Genomic DNA, 14005 nt, shown 5'->3' on the forward strand with positions numbered 1-14005 from the left:
TCTATTAGCCAGATTTTAAAACCATCTCTCGTACACACAAATCAGACCAAGTGGAAAATGACTCACCATTAGATTGGAAATGTAACCGGAGCTGATACAATTCTTGAGTTTTCTGTTCCAGAGTTTGCCGTAGGAAATTCTGGTACTCTCTCTCTCTCTGAATCAGGTGTTCCAAAAGTCTGGTTTAAAGAGAAAAAAAAAAAAAACCATCATCCAGACAGCCTGACGAATACCTTAACACCATTCAATTCAAACATTTGTTGAATTTTAGAGATTGAAAAAACAGCACAAGCCCAGCAGTCAGTCTGGTGAGGGAAGCCAAGGTGGCGTTTCTAAAAGTTCTGTGAATCAGGTTGCAGCCTGTATATGGGAACCTTCCTTGTGTTTTTCCTTCACTTGAAAACAAAGACCAACACTCAGAGAGTGGTTATATTTTGTCCCAGAATGTATCACGAACCAAAAGTTCACTTGATGTTGATTGGTGGAACTCAGCCAGAAGGATGGTCTGGTTATTTAAACTTGTCTCCCTGTTAAGATAGAGAAGCTGAAGGGAAGTTAAGTAATTAGCCCAGAGTCATACTGGCTGGGCTCCTCCCATCAGGATGGTCTCCTGACACCCAATCTTGTTCCTCCTTCTCCCTGGGACAAGAAAGACAGGCATGGGCATAGCTGAGCCAAGAACATTCGATTCACCACCACCCCCAATGCCAGGGATCACAGATTACAGGCTTTTCCAGCTTTTCTTGTTTGTGCAGGCACCTAGGCAGTAAGACTCTTTTAGCTTTTAACTGCATGCTTTTTTATGATCCATGCTGGTGGTGGACTAACTTTTACATCATTGACTCTGCCCTCCAAAGTCAGTCTGCAACAATATATAAACAAATCCAGGCAAAACAAGGAGCAAGCATGTTATCTGGGTAATTTGGTGGCAAAAATGGGGCATGGATAGAACACTTTTGGCCCAGGGAGCAACACAGGAAATGCTGGTGGCTCAACAGGTAAGGAACCCTGAAGTCATTTCCCATCTCTACCCCTGCCTGCCTTGTCCTTGTCACTCAATAATTCCACCACCTAAGGAGGCAGCTGCAGTGCTCCAAGTGGATCCTCAATGCACCCTCAAGCCCATTTCGATTGGAGAGTGGGCTCAGTAACCAGCTGTAACTGAGTTTACGGGCAGAAGGGGCTCGTGGGACTGTCACTGGGACTGAGCAGATACTTCCACTCAGCATCGTTCTGTCCACGCCTCCTTCAGCTCTGCCCCAGCCTCGCACAATAAGGTATCTCCACAGCACAAGGACAGGCGCACTATAGAGGGACTGCAGGCTTATTAGCAACCGGCATTCACGTGCTGGCTGATACTTTACCGATTGCTAATTTGCCTGAGATGAAGACAGCAGAATGACTTAATAGTGGAGAGGACTAACTTTTGAACACAAAGACAGCACTTTATTGATTAGCATCACCAGTGACCTTATGGCTACAAAGCAACATTTGGAACAAGTACCAACTAGTTTGCTATGGCTATGGATTAGATATACATATAAAAGCCTATTGATAATAGGATCCCCCAGAGCAAATGGGACTCACTTCCTTCATTTAACAGAAATTTAGGGAGCACCTACTGTGTGCTCCTGGTTGGGAGGCAGCCCACAACTGCCTGCTGAAGGATCATGGAAAATCCTGAGGAAGAGAGTCAAAGATGGATGGGAAAACTTCTCGGGGCCAGGGTTGTGGGGTACCCACCTGTATTAGTCCCTCAGTTTAATCTGAGAATACCCCCTTGCCCAGTTCACAGATGGTTAAGATGCTTTACAACACACCGCTTCTGCTTTACATGGCTCCTGTGAGACCGAGGTGAGGCACTGTCCACTCAACAATTAAACCAATCACCTTGTCAGTCCCAGACATTCTCCCACCCCTCTTCAGGTACATGGTGTAGGAGATTCTTACCTGGAAGTCTCCTGTCTGAGCTTGACCAGTTGGAAGCGCAGGTGCTGGTGGGGGTGGATCTCCTGGAAGGCTGCTGAACCGGGTCTGTCCCCTCCATAGGTGGCAGGCACTTCACTTCCACGTGGGTCTGCAGGAGGGTAGTCCTCTTCCATCTCTCCATCCTTATCTACCCCCTCCATCTCAGACGTAGGCTCGAAGTGTGCTTGTAGCTCTGCAAAATTGTAGAAGAAGAAATGACCGTGGTCTCTGGGTGGTACAAATGGCCAGCGTGCTGACCTGCAAACTACATGGTTGGGAGGTTTGAGCCCACCCAGAGGACCCTCGGAAGGAAGGCCTGGGGATCTACTTCCAAAAAATCATCCACTGAAAACCCTATGGAGCACAGTTGTACTTTGACATACGAGGGGTTGCCATGAGTTGGAGCTGACTCGACAGCAACTGGTTTTTATCAAAAGAGCATTTCCACAAGGTCAGGGCTTGGTGGAGCTTACATCCCATCCCAGCAAACCAGGCTGTACAGAGGCTGGCCTGGCCAATGCGACACTATCAGGGCCGCTGACTTCCTAAGTGGAGAAAGGAGACTATTTGGTTCTCTGCAGTGTAAAAACGATCCCCCCGACCCCCACCCCCAGTTTACGAATGAGGAGAGCGAGGCTTAAAAACACGTTGAGTTAGCCAAAGACAGCTTAAAAAAGGTACAGCCAGGCTTCCAAACAGGCCTGGGTACTTTTACTACAGAAAATTGCCTGCTTGGAGTGGGGAAGTAATGAAGCGTTGCGTTTTAACAAGCCTTTCCTGCAACCTCTGTTAAAGACAGCCTTCAGAAGGACACACAAGATGACCAGAGATCAGAGTAAATAGAGGAAGTGGTAGTATCAATAAAAAAGGTTTCAAGTCACCCTTTGTAGGAAGAAGTCACCACAAAAGCAGCATCGACTTTGGTATTAAGCTGCCCTAACATTTCAAAAACAGAGGCTACAAAAGCCAGATTTCTACAGCTACCACAATGATTCTTAGGAGTCCGAGTGTTAAAGGATCAAGCAACCAGGAATCCTTTGCTGAGCTCACACTGAAATGGATAGTGAACACCAGCGGACAGCAGGATCCTCACCGCAGGCTCAACACTCCCCTCAGAGATCCACCTGCAGTCAACTTAGTTACGCCAAGGGAGCCAATAAACAGAGCCATGAGATTCTTAGAACACAGAATCTTGGCTCCAGGAGGAGTCTGTGACAACATTCACCCAAATGCAGGAAGTACATAGCCAAGACGGAACAAAGAAAGCAACAGTGGTGCCTGCAGAGGACATATCTGATCTTTTCCATAGCATGAAGCTGACCTTGACCACAAAGAAGGCACTTACCTGGGATGAGAATGGTGACCGCAGCCTGCACCGCTCGGCGGATGATGTTATCCATCGCAAACATCCAGTGGGGCCTAATTAAGTGGTTCCTCAAAATTTTATTTACCTAAAAATCACAAAAATTCTTATTTCTGGCCTAGTAGACTTTTAAGACATATGAGTTAGTCCTTACTAATTCTAATTTGCTTCTACTCTGTCTAAGATAAAAGTGTCAACCAAGCTGCCCTGGTCTTTGACCTACTTGTGTTTTCCTTCCTCTAAGTTGGCCCTAAGTCATGCTGGGGTCTGGGAGGTGGGTACAGTGATCAGATCAGCCTTACTGGGCTCTTCATTTGTTTCTTCAACAAGCATGTACTGAGCACTTATGAAGTGTCCAGCTCCATGCTGGGTGCTTGGGACACAAACATGAACAAGACACATGGTTTCTGGCCTGCAGGAGCTCCCTTCTGTTTGGGCGGACATATAAGCTTAAACCGCACACCCACTACTCTATTGGCAGTTGCCACACGTACCCAGATCCTATACTCATGCTCTACGGCCAAGCACAAATCAGCACATTCACTGAGATGACATTTCACATACTTGCACACTCTGTGTTTAGAGGGTGCTGCAGAAACTTGGCACTTCAAGGAAAACAGGTGAGAAGAGATGGGGATGATGGGAGAAGATAGTAATCAAACTCTATGGTCTTAGCTATGAGCTACTTCAGTGGGCTCCCTGCCTTCTAGTATGTTCTGTAGGGCCAGAGGTAACACTTACAGCATCCTGAAATCCAAACAGTACCAGGTGAATCTGATTGATGGATGAGCTATCAAAGTCCAGCTCCACCTTTAGCTTTGATATTGTAGACGCCATCACCCTGTGCTCTGGGGAGCGTATGAAGTCCCTGAGGATTCCAATTACTTGCTTGATGTGGCCAACTGAGAGATGCAACTCTTCTGAACTCTGACCTCCCCCCCAAAAATAAAGAGTAAGTCAGAGAGAAGGTGGGGAAATTCAAGAAATACCAAGGGAACAAAAAAGCCTGTTGCTGTCAAGTTGATTCCAACTCACTATGAGTAGAACTGTCCCATAGGGTTTCCAAGGCTGTAATCTACAGAAGCAGACTGCCACGTCTTTCTCCTATGGAGCAGCTGCTGGGTTCGAACCACTGACCTCTGGGTTAGTAGCCAAGCACTTAACGACTGTGCCACATTGATGGAAACTAGGTGACAATTATCTAGTTAATAGAATTGTGGGACTCCCAGGTAAGAAGAGGTCTCCATTTGCTCCTGGAATTCCTTCCAGATCTTTCCTGTATGAGGGTTATCTGGCCCTTGCTTTTCCCTGGCCTGTGTGTGTATGCACACCCACTCTCACAGTTAAGCCCCATATTAAGGAGAAAGACTGGGGCCTCATCAGAGGATACGGCTCACACCTCTATGATGGGGCAGTGGCCTCTTCATAGAAGGACCTTTCCCCAGGCAAAATAAGGAAGGGGGGAAATCAGTTTGCCATTACTGCTTCCTAGTTAAAACTTTCCTTCCAGCTTCTGAGGGCAGCACCCACAGCTGGAGGAGTACCTGGGCTCCCAAAGGCTGGGAGGCCCTTCAGTACCCCTGGGCTTTGTGCCACCATCTGGCTGGTTTCACCACCAGGTGGCAGCACCACCCCACCACTGCCTGGACTCACTGCAGTGTTTTGCAAATTCATGTTTCAGTGGGGTTTTTTGGTTTTGTTTTTCTCTTGCTATTTTGTTTTATTGAGGGAAGGAAGGAAGTTGGGAAACATGGTGATTATTTTAACTATGTGAATGTTCCAGTGTAAAAAGTACCTCCTCGGTCCCTCCTTGACAGGACAGAGGGGGCAAGATCAGCAGGTGCCCTCACTCAGGCCTGTACCTGGGCCACGCACTCCAGCAGGTTGGAAGCCACCTGGCTCTGCTCCTCCCACAGGATTTTGTACAGGATGGCACGGCGCTCGCTGTCCTTGCGCAGCAGGAAGAGGCCCGGGTCCCTGTCCTCCGGGGACGGGGTGGCGCTCTCATCCGCAACGCTGTGGGCAAACACACACAGATAATGTCTGCAGTCCCCAGGCACCTTCTCCAGAAGTGTCACAGGCTAGGGCCCCATGGGGAGGGTAGGTGTGAAGAGATACTCTGCAGTCCCCACCACAAGAAGATGGCACGGCAGGGGAAGGTTGGAGAGTACAGGAGGAAGGTGAATCTGAAGAGAAATGCAATGTTTTCTCTAACCCCAGAGCTCCAGTGCTGGGGGTGGGGGGTGGGGGGGATGAAGGAGAGAAGAGGGGACAAGAAGGGGAGGGGGAAAGGAGTGAGACTTGAGGTGGGGGAGAAGAGAAAGAGGTGAGGGAGAAAGAAGGGGAAATAAAGAGGGGGAGGGACAGCAAATGAATACTCTCTCCTTGCTGGCACAGTGCCCACGTGGCCCTATACTGATGTAAGCCCCTGGAGCACCTGGATTTTGCCTGCAGGTATTTTGCCCCTGAGGCACATGAGTACCTCTTGCTGCCCAGGGACCCAGGCCATACCACATACCTGAGAAGGTGACTGAGGTGGTGCTTGGGTGGAGCCTCGGAGGGCAGGCCACGGGCCTTCTCGAAGAACACGTCGCACTGGGCCTCCGAGTCAGGGGAGATGGAGCTGGGGGAGATGGAGCTGTGCTCGCTGCTGCTGCCCCCACCACCGCCTGCTATCTCCCCCAGTGTTGGCAGGGCCAGGGAAGCAGCTTGGGCCCCCTCTGTGCGGAAGAGAGAGGGAGGTAGGCGGTGAGCTCCAGGGAGCCTATGCCACTCAAACCGGGATGTCCAAACAAGACACCCCAAGTCCTGTGACAATGAGGATTTCAATTCAGTAGGGCCTGCGAATCTGCACTTCTAACAAGTCTTTGGGCGGGGGCGGGGCAGGGGGGGAAGCAGGCAGCTAGTTGGAGGACCACGCTCTGCAGAGCAAGACGCTGAGCCTTTCTGTTATGGGTTCTAACCCTGATCCACAACAGAAAAATGAGAACAAACGACCTCCTTTTCACGGGTCTCCCTTAGGTCACTGCCATCGGGATTTACTGCAGGAGTCCTTTCAAACTCCCCTGACACACCCTTTAATCAAGGTCAGGAGCAGCACAGCAGGCTGGTTCCCACAATGGAACCAGGCTCTGCACAGGAAGACAGGAGACCCCAGCCAGGACACCTCCCTCCTCGTCACCATCTCAAAGGAAAGACATAACAAGGGGGTAAGACCACAGTGCCTAAGGGGCTGTGTGTGCCTCTGTCAACAAGTCAGACAGACATGCAACGCTTGGGCTTTGACAAGCCCCAAACTTGCTACACCAATCCCTGCCACCCTTCACCAAAGTGGGAAGCTCAGTACAGCCACCTGGCCCAGCTGTCCAGGTAGGCCTCACCTGAGGGCTTGAAAGCAATTCGGTTCTTCTTGCCCTTGTTCACCTGCCTTAAGAAACTCTCTCTGAGCAGGCCAGCAGCCGTGACACGTTTGTGGGGGTCAGGCTCAAAACAGGATAAAATGAAGGCTCTGGCTTCCGCCGAAAGGGCTTCTGGAATCTCTGGGTGGATCTTAAACATCCCCACCTGCATTTAAGGGAAAGGTAGCCATATCTGTGTCAGTGAGGTCTCAGGTAAATCCGGGTGCACATTTTCAATACAAAGCTCTACATCCACCATTCTGTGCAGGGCTAGTGACAGGTTGCAAGAGTGCCCCAAGGAACCTCACCTGTGTCCCCACCCCTTTGCAATGTTGTGTTGCTGCTGCTCCCCTCCTGAGGTGGACTCTCTTTCCCCACTCCCTTAATCTGGGCTGGCCTCTTGGGCCTTAGTTTTGACCAACAGAATATGGAGGAAGTAATACTAAGTTTCAGAGCCTGGGTCTCAAGACCCTTCCCTAGCTTCCACTCTAGTCCTCTGGGGACCCAGAGACCACCATGCAGTGAGGAATCCTGGGGTGAAAGAACACAAGGGGAGCAGGCCCAGCCATCCCAGCTGCAACCCTGGCCAGGTGGGAGAGGCCATTTCAGACCAGCTGCCTAGCCATCCACTGGGTGCAGCCACATGAGTGAGCACAGGAGAAACCAGTGGAAGAACTAACCAGTCAACCCACAATCATTCCTTGAAGCCTCTAAGCGGTGGTTTGTTCCACAGCAGTAGATAACTGAGACAGGACTTGGGCCACAGCCTGTAGCAGGATATGCTAAAGGAGGGGACTCAAAGGCAGCTGTTATCTGTTCCCTAAAACACAGCTTCTCTAAGAGATGCCCCACACACCTCACAACCCTCTCAACCTCTACGTATTCACAGCCGAAACTTCCAAGCTCCAGTTCTAAACCACGTGCACACAAACCCTTGTGGATGGGAACTCATAGACAAGGAACTAATCATCCAAAGCCAAACCCACTGCCTGTCCCTGTTAGCGCTTGTCTTAGATGTCTAGTTGCTGCTGGAACACAAATACCACAAGTGGGCAGCTTTAAAGAACAGAAAATTATTTCCTCACGGTTCTGGAGGCTAGAAGTCCGAATCAGGGCCTCAGCCATGTGGACTCCTTCCTTGTCCATAACCTGGGTGTTCCTTGGCTTGTAGACAGTCCTCACATGGCGTCTGTCCCCCACCCCTCCCGTGTATGTGTGTCTCTGTGTCTAATCTGTTCTTTTTATAACTCAGAAGTCATTAGATTTAGGATCCACCCTACTTGGGTATGATCTAATTAACATAGATACAGGATTACATCCACCAGTGTAAGGGTTAGAACTCCAACACAGATTTTGGTAAGACACCCTTTAATCCACAACAGGGTCCCCTGCTAGAATTTCTGCTTCAGCGCCCCTTTCTGGCCAGCGAATCATTGTCCTGCTAAAGGCTGTCTGTCCCTATGGCCCGTAAGGGGAGGCAAGAGTTGGGTTGAATTGTCCCATCTCACTGTGACATGGGAATGCTTCTACTGCAAGTCCTACTCATTCATCCTGCATAACTGTCCCCATTAGGGGTGGCTCTCTTTTCTTTTTAGGAGTTGGCATCTTAAAGTATGCCGTCTTGTTTCTTTCCTAATGATCCAGGGATGGAAGCCATTCAGCCCACCAGGTCCATCCCCACTCCCAGCTCCTCTGCAATCTCAGGCCACCTCAGCCTCATATGTCCCCATAAAGGGGATCTGGGTGCTGTAGAAAGCAAACTGCAGAGCCTGCAGACTTCAGATCCTATAGTGTCCCTTGACCAAGCAGGGGCACACTTATATTTCAAACACAGCTCAAGAATTTTCAATCTTCAGAACACGAAAGGCTGGATAGATTCAAACTACCATGATTTAAAACACAAGACCCATTACAGGGGCTAGCCCTCTGAGAGTAGGGAGAGGAGTTGGCAGTGCCCCTAGGCACAGGGGGCAGAGGCAAAAACTCAGGACAAGAACCCAGTGCAAATGGGTGGCTTTCCCTCTAGCTCTTAGGAAGGAAAAAGCAGATGTGGGCAGCCCCCTAGCACCAGGCAAAGACATCACTTTTAAGGGTACTTTGGTGCTGCTCAAAAAGTCTCTCTGGGGAGGGGGAAAGGTCCCCCTTTGTTTCTGATGCTGCCCAAGTTTCCTGAAAATCTCCTGAAGGATTCGAGATATCCCAGAAATGATATCTACGGTCTTTGCTCAGAGAACATATGGAACATTATTTACGACAGTAAATTTCTCATTTGCAATACAAATAGACTTTTTATGCTGTTATGGATTTAACTGTGTCCCCCAACAAGGTATGTTGAAGTCCTAACCCCTGGTAACCTATGAACATGACTGTTTGGAAATATGGTCTTTAAAGATGTTATCAGTTAACTTGAGGTCATATTGAAGTAGGGTGTGTCCTAGATCTATCTGAGTGGTGTCCTTATAAAAAGAGAGACAAGACACAGAGGAAGAACAACATGTAAAGATGGAGGCAGAGACTGGAGTTACACTGTCACAGCAACGAACACCTGTGACTACCAGAAGCTGGGAGAGAAGAGGAAAGATCTCCTAGAGTCTTCAGAGAGAGCACAGCCCTGTAGACACCATGAACGTGGACTTCTAGCTTCCAGAATGTTGAGAGAGTAGCTTTCTGTTCTTTTACACCACTTGCTTTGTGATCCTTTCTTACAGCAGCCCTAGGAAACTAACACATGTGTCATCTAAGAAAATATATTTTCAAAAAATCTGTATACCTAAGGAGCTAACCAGAACCAGGAGGAAGAAGAGCTGGAGGGAGTCACTCGTGCCCTAGGATGAAGGTAGGGACCCACAGCCTTCAGGTGGGTGTGCCTAAGTTTACACAGGAAGTCACCAGCAGAATGGAAAACAAATAGCCCTGGCTCTCAGGTGGCCCAGATGTTTTCCTCAGCCCCAGGTGCTATGTGTTCCAAAGGTCTGAGTTTGAAGCTGCAGATGAGAGCTTACACGGCCCCAACTGGGTCCATCATGAATAGACATCTAAGTACTGGGAAAGGTCATTGCTGTCCTCCAGCCCCACTGCTCAAGGTCACATTAAGACCAGTTGCTAGAGATCTTTGTTGACTGGGGTTCTTGTCTGTGGAGCTGCCTGTGCAACTGGTGTGAAGGTGGTAAGGTCTCAGTGCCTTCTACAGGGGCCCAAGTTCTGGGGCAAGGCCAGGTCAAGAAGAGCAGCAAAGGCAGGGACTCACAGTACATAGCACTCGGAGCGGGCTGAACGTCCTGCACTCATGCCTTTGAATTCTTTCTGGTGAAGAGGCCAAGCTGGAGGGGCTGACAAAGATGTAGGCAGTGAGGCAGGAACGAGTTGAGAGAGGCCTCCACATTGGCAGAGTAGCCATGAAACAAGGACTCTGGAATCACATCATATCAAATTGCTTTGCTGCACTGTAACCTCATTATCCACAAGCAATAGCCATTTGGCATTTTGCAACCCCACACTCTTGCTTCTCAGCATTGGGGGGAATAAAACTACTTCATGGGAAGTCAGGGCTAGAGACCGTCTTAAACTTGTCTAAGCATACACGGAACCAGAAGCTGCAGACCTGACCATGGACACAGAGGGCTTTCCTGGCATGTTTCCCATGGGGTCTCAAGCAAGCATGTCACCACCCAAGGTTTCAGCCTGTCCATTTGTAAAACCCCCAGCCATATTGGTCAATCAGAACCATGTTGGCCACAATACGTGGCTTACCCTTCCTGTTAACTTGGGAGGGTTTTCAGAATCACAAAGATTAGAGTATCTGATACCCCAAGTCCCAAAATCCTGTCAGAAACCTTTCCTCCAAAGACTGAGACTCCACATGGTCTCTGCACCTTGCCCAGCAACCTAGAGTACCAAACAGCTCTTACTTTGAACATTGCTGCCTGTGGTTCACCGAGCTCATGGAACGGAGGCCTGCTGGTTGCCATCTCAATGATGGTGCAGCCCAGGGACCAGATATCAGCTGGGGCACCATACCCTCGAGGTCCCTGATCAATAATCTCCGGTGCCATGTACTGCAGAGTGCCTATTTGGAGAAAAAACAAAGATCGTGGGTACCATATTGCTGAAAAATGAAGTGGACCATTAGTAAACAAGTGTGTGAACTTGAACCCCCTCATTCATGATGGATGGAGCCTTGCTCCATGCATAAATAATGTGGCCATATCTTTTCTTTGACAAGAGACATGCAACATGCCTTCCTTTAATACTGGTTACACTGAGAGGATTTCTTAGCCCCTAAAAGGATGAGCCCAATTCAACTCAATAAGTATATATTAGTGCCTGACCTCAAGGAGCTGCCCAGTGGAGAAGACAGGCATCATGATGATAGCAGCATGGGATAAATGTGACAACAGAAGAGTCTAAGAATGCTACAGGAACATGAATGAAAAAGTGCTTGATTCTAAAGGGGGAGGTTACTGCTTATGGAGTACCGGCATTTCAGTGTACGGTGACGGAAAAATCGCAATGATTATAGGTAGAGTTGCATAGCTGAGTAACATAATTGCTGTCAATAAGATATACACCTGAAAAAGGTTGAATCGTCAAAAGTTGTATGATAGATAACGTTTACAACGACAAAAAGAAAAGTTGCTGAGGCTTATATTACAACCAAACACATCATGGGATTTGGCTTTTTGGTTTGGAGGCTTGGGGTCATGAATTCATGGCACATCCCAGCTAATTGGCCTAATAAGGTGTTTAATACTTCCATTCCTTGTGTAGTGCCTGGGGTCTTAAAAGTTTGCAAGTGGCCATCCAAGGCAAAACAATTGCTCTTTATTCTGGAGCAACAGAGGAGAGAGTCAGGGATAAGACGAGGAAATGGAATATATGGCTAGTTGCTTCCATGAACAACAGACCTCTTTTGCCATGAGACCAGAACTGGATGGTGTCCAGCTACCATTACTAAACATTTTGATCAAAGATTCTATAGAAGAATTTTGATCAAAAGGGAGAAAATGCAGAAGAGAAATTAAAATTTCTCATGGAATCCATACTTTCTGGAGCCATGGAGGCTGGATGAACCTCTGAAATTACTGCCCTGAGATGATCTTTAAACCTTAAATCAAAAATATCCCCCTGAAGTCTTCTTAAAACCAAACGATAGACTAGCTTAATGAGTAAAGAATATCTGCCTTGAGCATTACACTCTTTTAAAATCTATCTATATGGGATTAAACTGACAAAAGCAACGGGAAAAATTAGATAGGAACCTTAGGGGGAATTGAGTTTATGTTAATGGGGAGGAAAAACTCCAAAAAGGAGGGTGAGAATGGTTACACAACTCAAAGAGTGCCATCAATGTCACTGAATTATACATGTAGAAACTGTTGAATTGGTGTTTGTTCTGCTGTGTATATTCTCAAAAACAAATAAATATTTTAAAAGTACTTGATTCTGCCTGGTTTGAGTCAGAGAAAGCTATGGCAAAGAGGGCCGTGTCAATTCAGATCCTCTGAGAAGTAAATGCCAAGATGAGATCAGACAGAGATTTATTGGGGAGAAAGCCTAAGAAGGATAAAGGGGGAGGGAGCAGGAGTAGACTGGGCGAGCTGTCAGTTGCAATGCAGGCCTGACATCTGGGAAGGGAGGGGAGGAAGGAAGGCTTGGGAAGGAAGTTTCATATGGTAGACAGCTCTGAGAACACTTCAGACACGCCACCGGGGAATCCCTGACAAAAGTTGCCCGTTGGATGAGTCCCATATTAGTTCCAGTACCCCCACCATGCTCAGCCATTGGCTGGAAGCAGCCTGGGTAAAGCATGACCTTGATATGAATATGGTGGTAGACACAAATGGGTGGCAGCTGGGGCTCAGTGAACTAGGCTCCTGCTGTGAGGGTCAAAGAGGTAGACGACGGGATGGGAGGGCTTCCAGGTAAGGGGAACAACTTGAGCAAAGGCACATGCATGTGAAGTATATCGGAGTCCAGGGAACACGCGATGTTTGACACAGGGTAGGGCGTGGGAAGAAATGAGGAAAAGCAAGTTGTGTGTTCTGAAAGCTCTGGCTTTGGCCTTCTCTCCTGTGGGCCGTGAGCCACTAGAGGTTGCCACAGGGAAGGTGGTGATGAGATATGGCAGCAGATGGGAGAAGGGATTCTTGAGGAGAGAGATAGGGGACAGGGAAGGTCAGTCAGGGCTCCGTGAGTAACACCTTTGGTTTTCCTCGAAACTAGGCTAGACACTGTGCTGGAGAAATATGGAAGCAACATCGCCAGATGCTATGCGCCCACAATGAGTTTTGAAATCAGACAGCAAACTCAGAGATGACCTTGGCCAACGTGAGAATAGAGAACACTGACACCCTAAGAAAAATCAAGGATCTGTCTCAAGATCACACAACCAAAGCATGTTTCCAGACTCTTTTTTTTGTGTGTGTGTGCTTTAGGCAAAAGTTTACAGTTGAAGTTAATTTCTCACACAAAAATTTATACACATATTGCTTTGCGACATTTGTTGCAATCCCCACAATGTGACAGCACACTTCCCCCTTCCTTTCCACCTCAGCTTGCCTGCGTCCATTCAACCAGTTCCTGTCCCTTCTTGCCTTCTCATCCTGCCTCCAGACAGGAGCTATCCGTTTGGTCTCCCGTACCTGATTGAACTAAGAAGCACACTCTTCATGTGTATTATTTTTTGTTTTATAGTCCTATCTAATCTTTGTCCGAAGAGTGGGCTTCAGGAATGGTTTCGGTTCTGGTTTAACAGAGCGTCCAGGGGCCATGGCTTTGGGGGTCCCTCCAGTCTGAGTCAGACCAGTAAGTCTGGTCTTTTTACATGAATTTGAGTTCTGTGTGACTTTTCTCCCGCTCTGTCCCAGACTCTGTTGTGTTCCTTGTCAGGGCAGTCATTGGTGGTAGCCAGGCACATCTGGTTCTTCTACTCAGGCTGGTGCAGTCTCTGGTTCATGTGGTCCTTTAGTCTCTTGGGCTAATATTTTCCTTGTGTCTTTGGATTTCTTCATTCATTTCTGGTTTATTAGTATTTGAAAGACTGAGACAGCTGTGACCAATAGAGCTTCCTGCAATGATGGAAATGTTCTATTTGCTGCAGTCCAATACAGTAGCCACTAGTCTCAGGTAACTGTTGGGTGCTTGAAATGTGGCTAGTGAGGCTGAAGAAATAAATTTTAGATTATTTTAATTTTATTTAATGCTAACTAATTAGAAGTTAAATATGAACCTGGTTGTATCAGTGAGCTTAACAGATCCGTAGGGCAGAAATAATGGC

At 48.0% G+C, this 14005-nt stretch overlaps 1 protein-coding gene across 3 annotated transcripts in view; it reads right to left on the reverse strand.

Moving 5' to 3' along the window:
* The window catches only part of MAP3K15 (mitogen-activated protein kinase kinase kinase 15), a 151090-nt gene that overhangs the window by 8292 nt on the left and 128793 nt on the right, over window positions 1-14005 (reverse strand). For 2 of the 3 annotated variants that reach the window (XM_064278067.1, XM_064278066.1), the window contains exons 19-27: window positions 10638-10795; window positions 9977-10138; window positions 6712-6895; window positions 5850-6051; window positions 5194-5347; window positions 4073-4258; window positions 3314-3419; window positions 1951-2161; window positions 67-179 (exon numbers count right to left, since the gene is read on the reverse strand). In XM_064278067.1, coding sequence (XP_064134137.1) covers window positions 67-179; window positions 1951-2161; window positions 3314-3419; window positions 4073-4258; window positions 5194-5347; window positions 5850-6051; window positions 6712-6895; window positions 9977-10138; window positions 10638-10795 — 1476 coding nt within the window. The remainder of the gene's footprint in view (window positions 1-66; window positions 180-1950; window positions 2162-3313; window positions 3420-4072; window positions 4259-5193; window positions 5348-5849; window positions 6052-6711; window positions 6896-9976; window positions 10139-10637; window positions 10796-14005) is intronic. The other variant, XM_064278065.1, reaches the window with a different exon arrangement.

The sequence above is a fragment of the Loxodonta africana genome, chromosome X (genome assembly GCF_030014295.1).
Source record: "Loxodonta africana isolate mLoxAfr1 chromosome X, mLoxAfr1.hap2, whole genome shotgun sequence".
NCBI classification, from domain to species: Eukaryota; Metazoa; Chordata; class Mammalia; order Proboscidea; family Elephantidae; genus Loxodonta; species Loxodonta africana.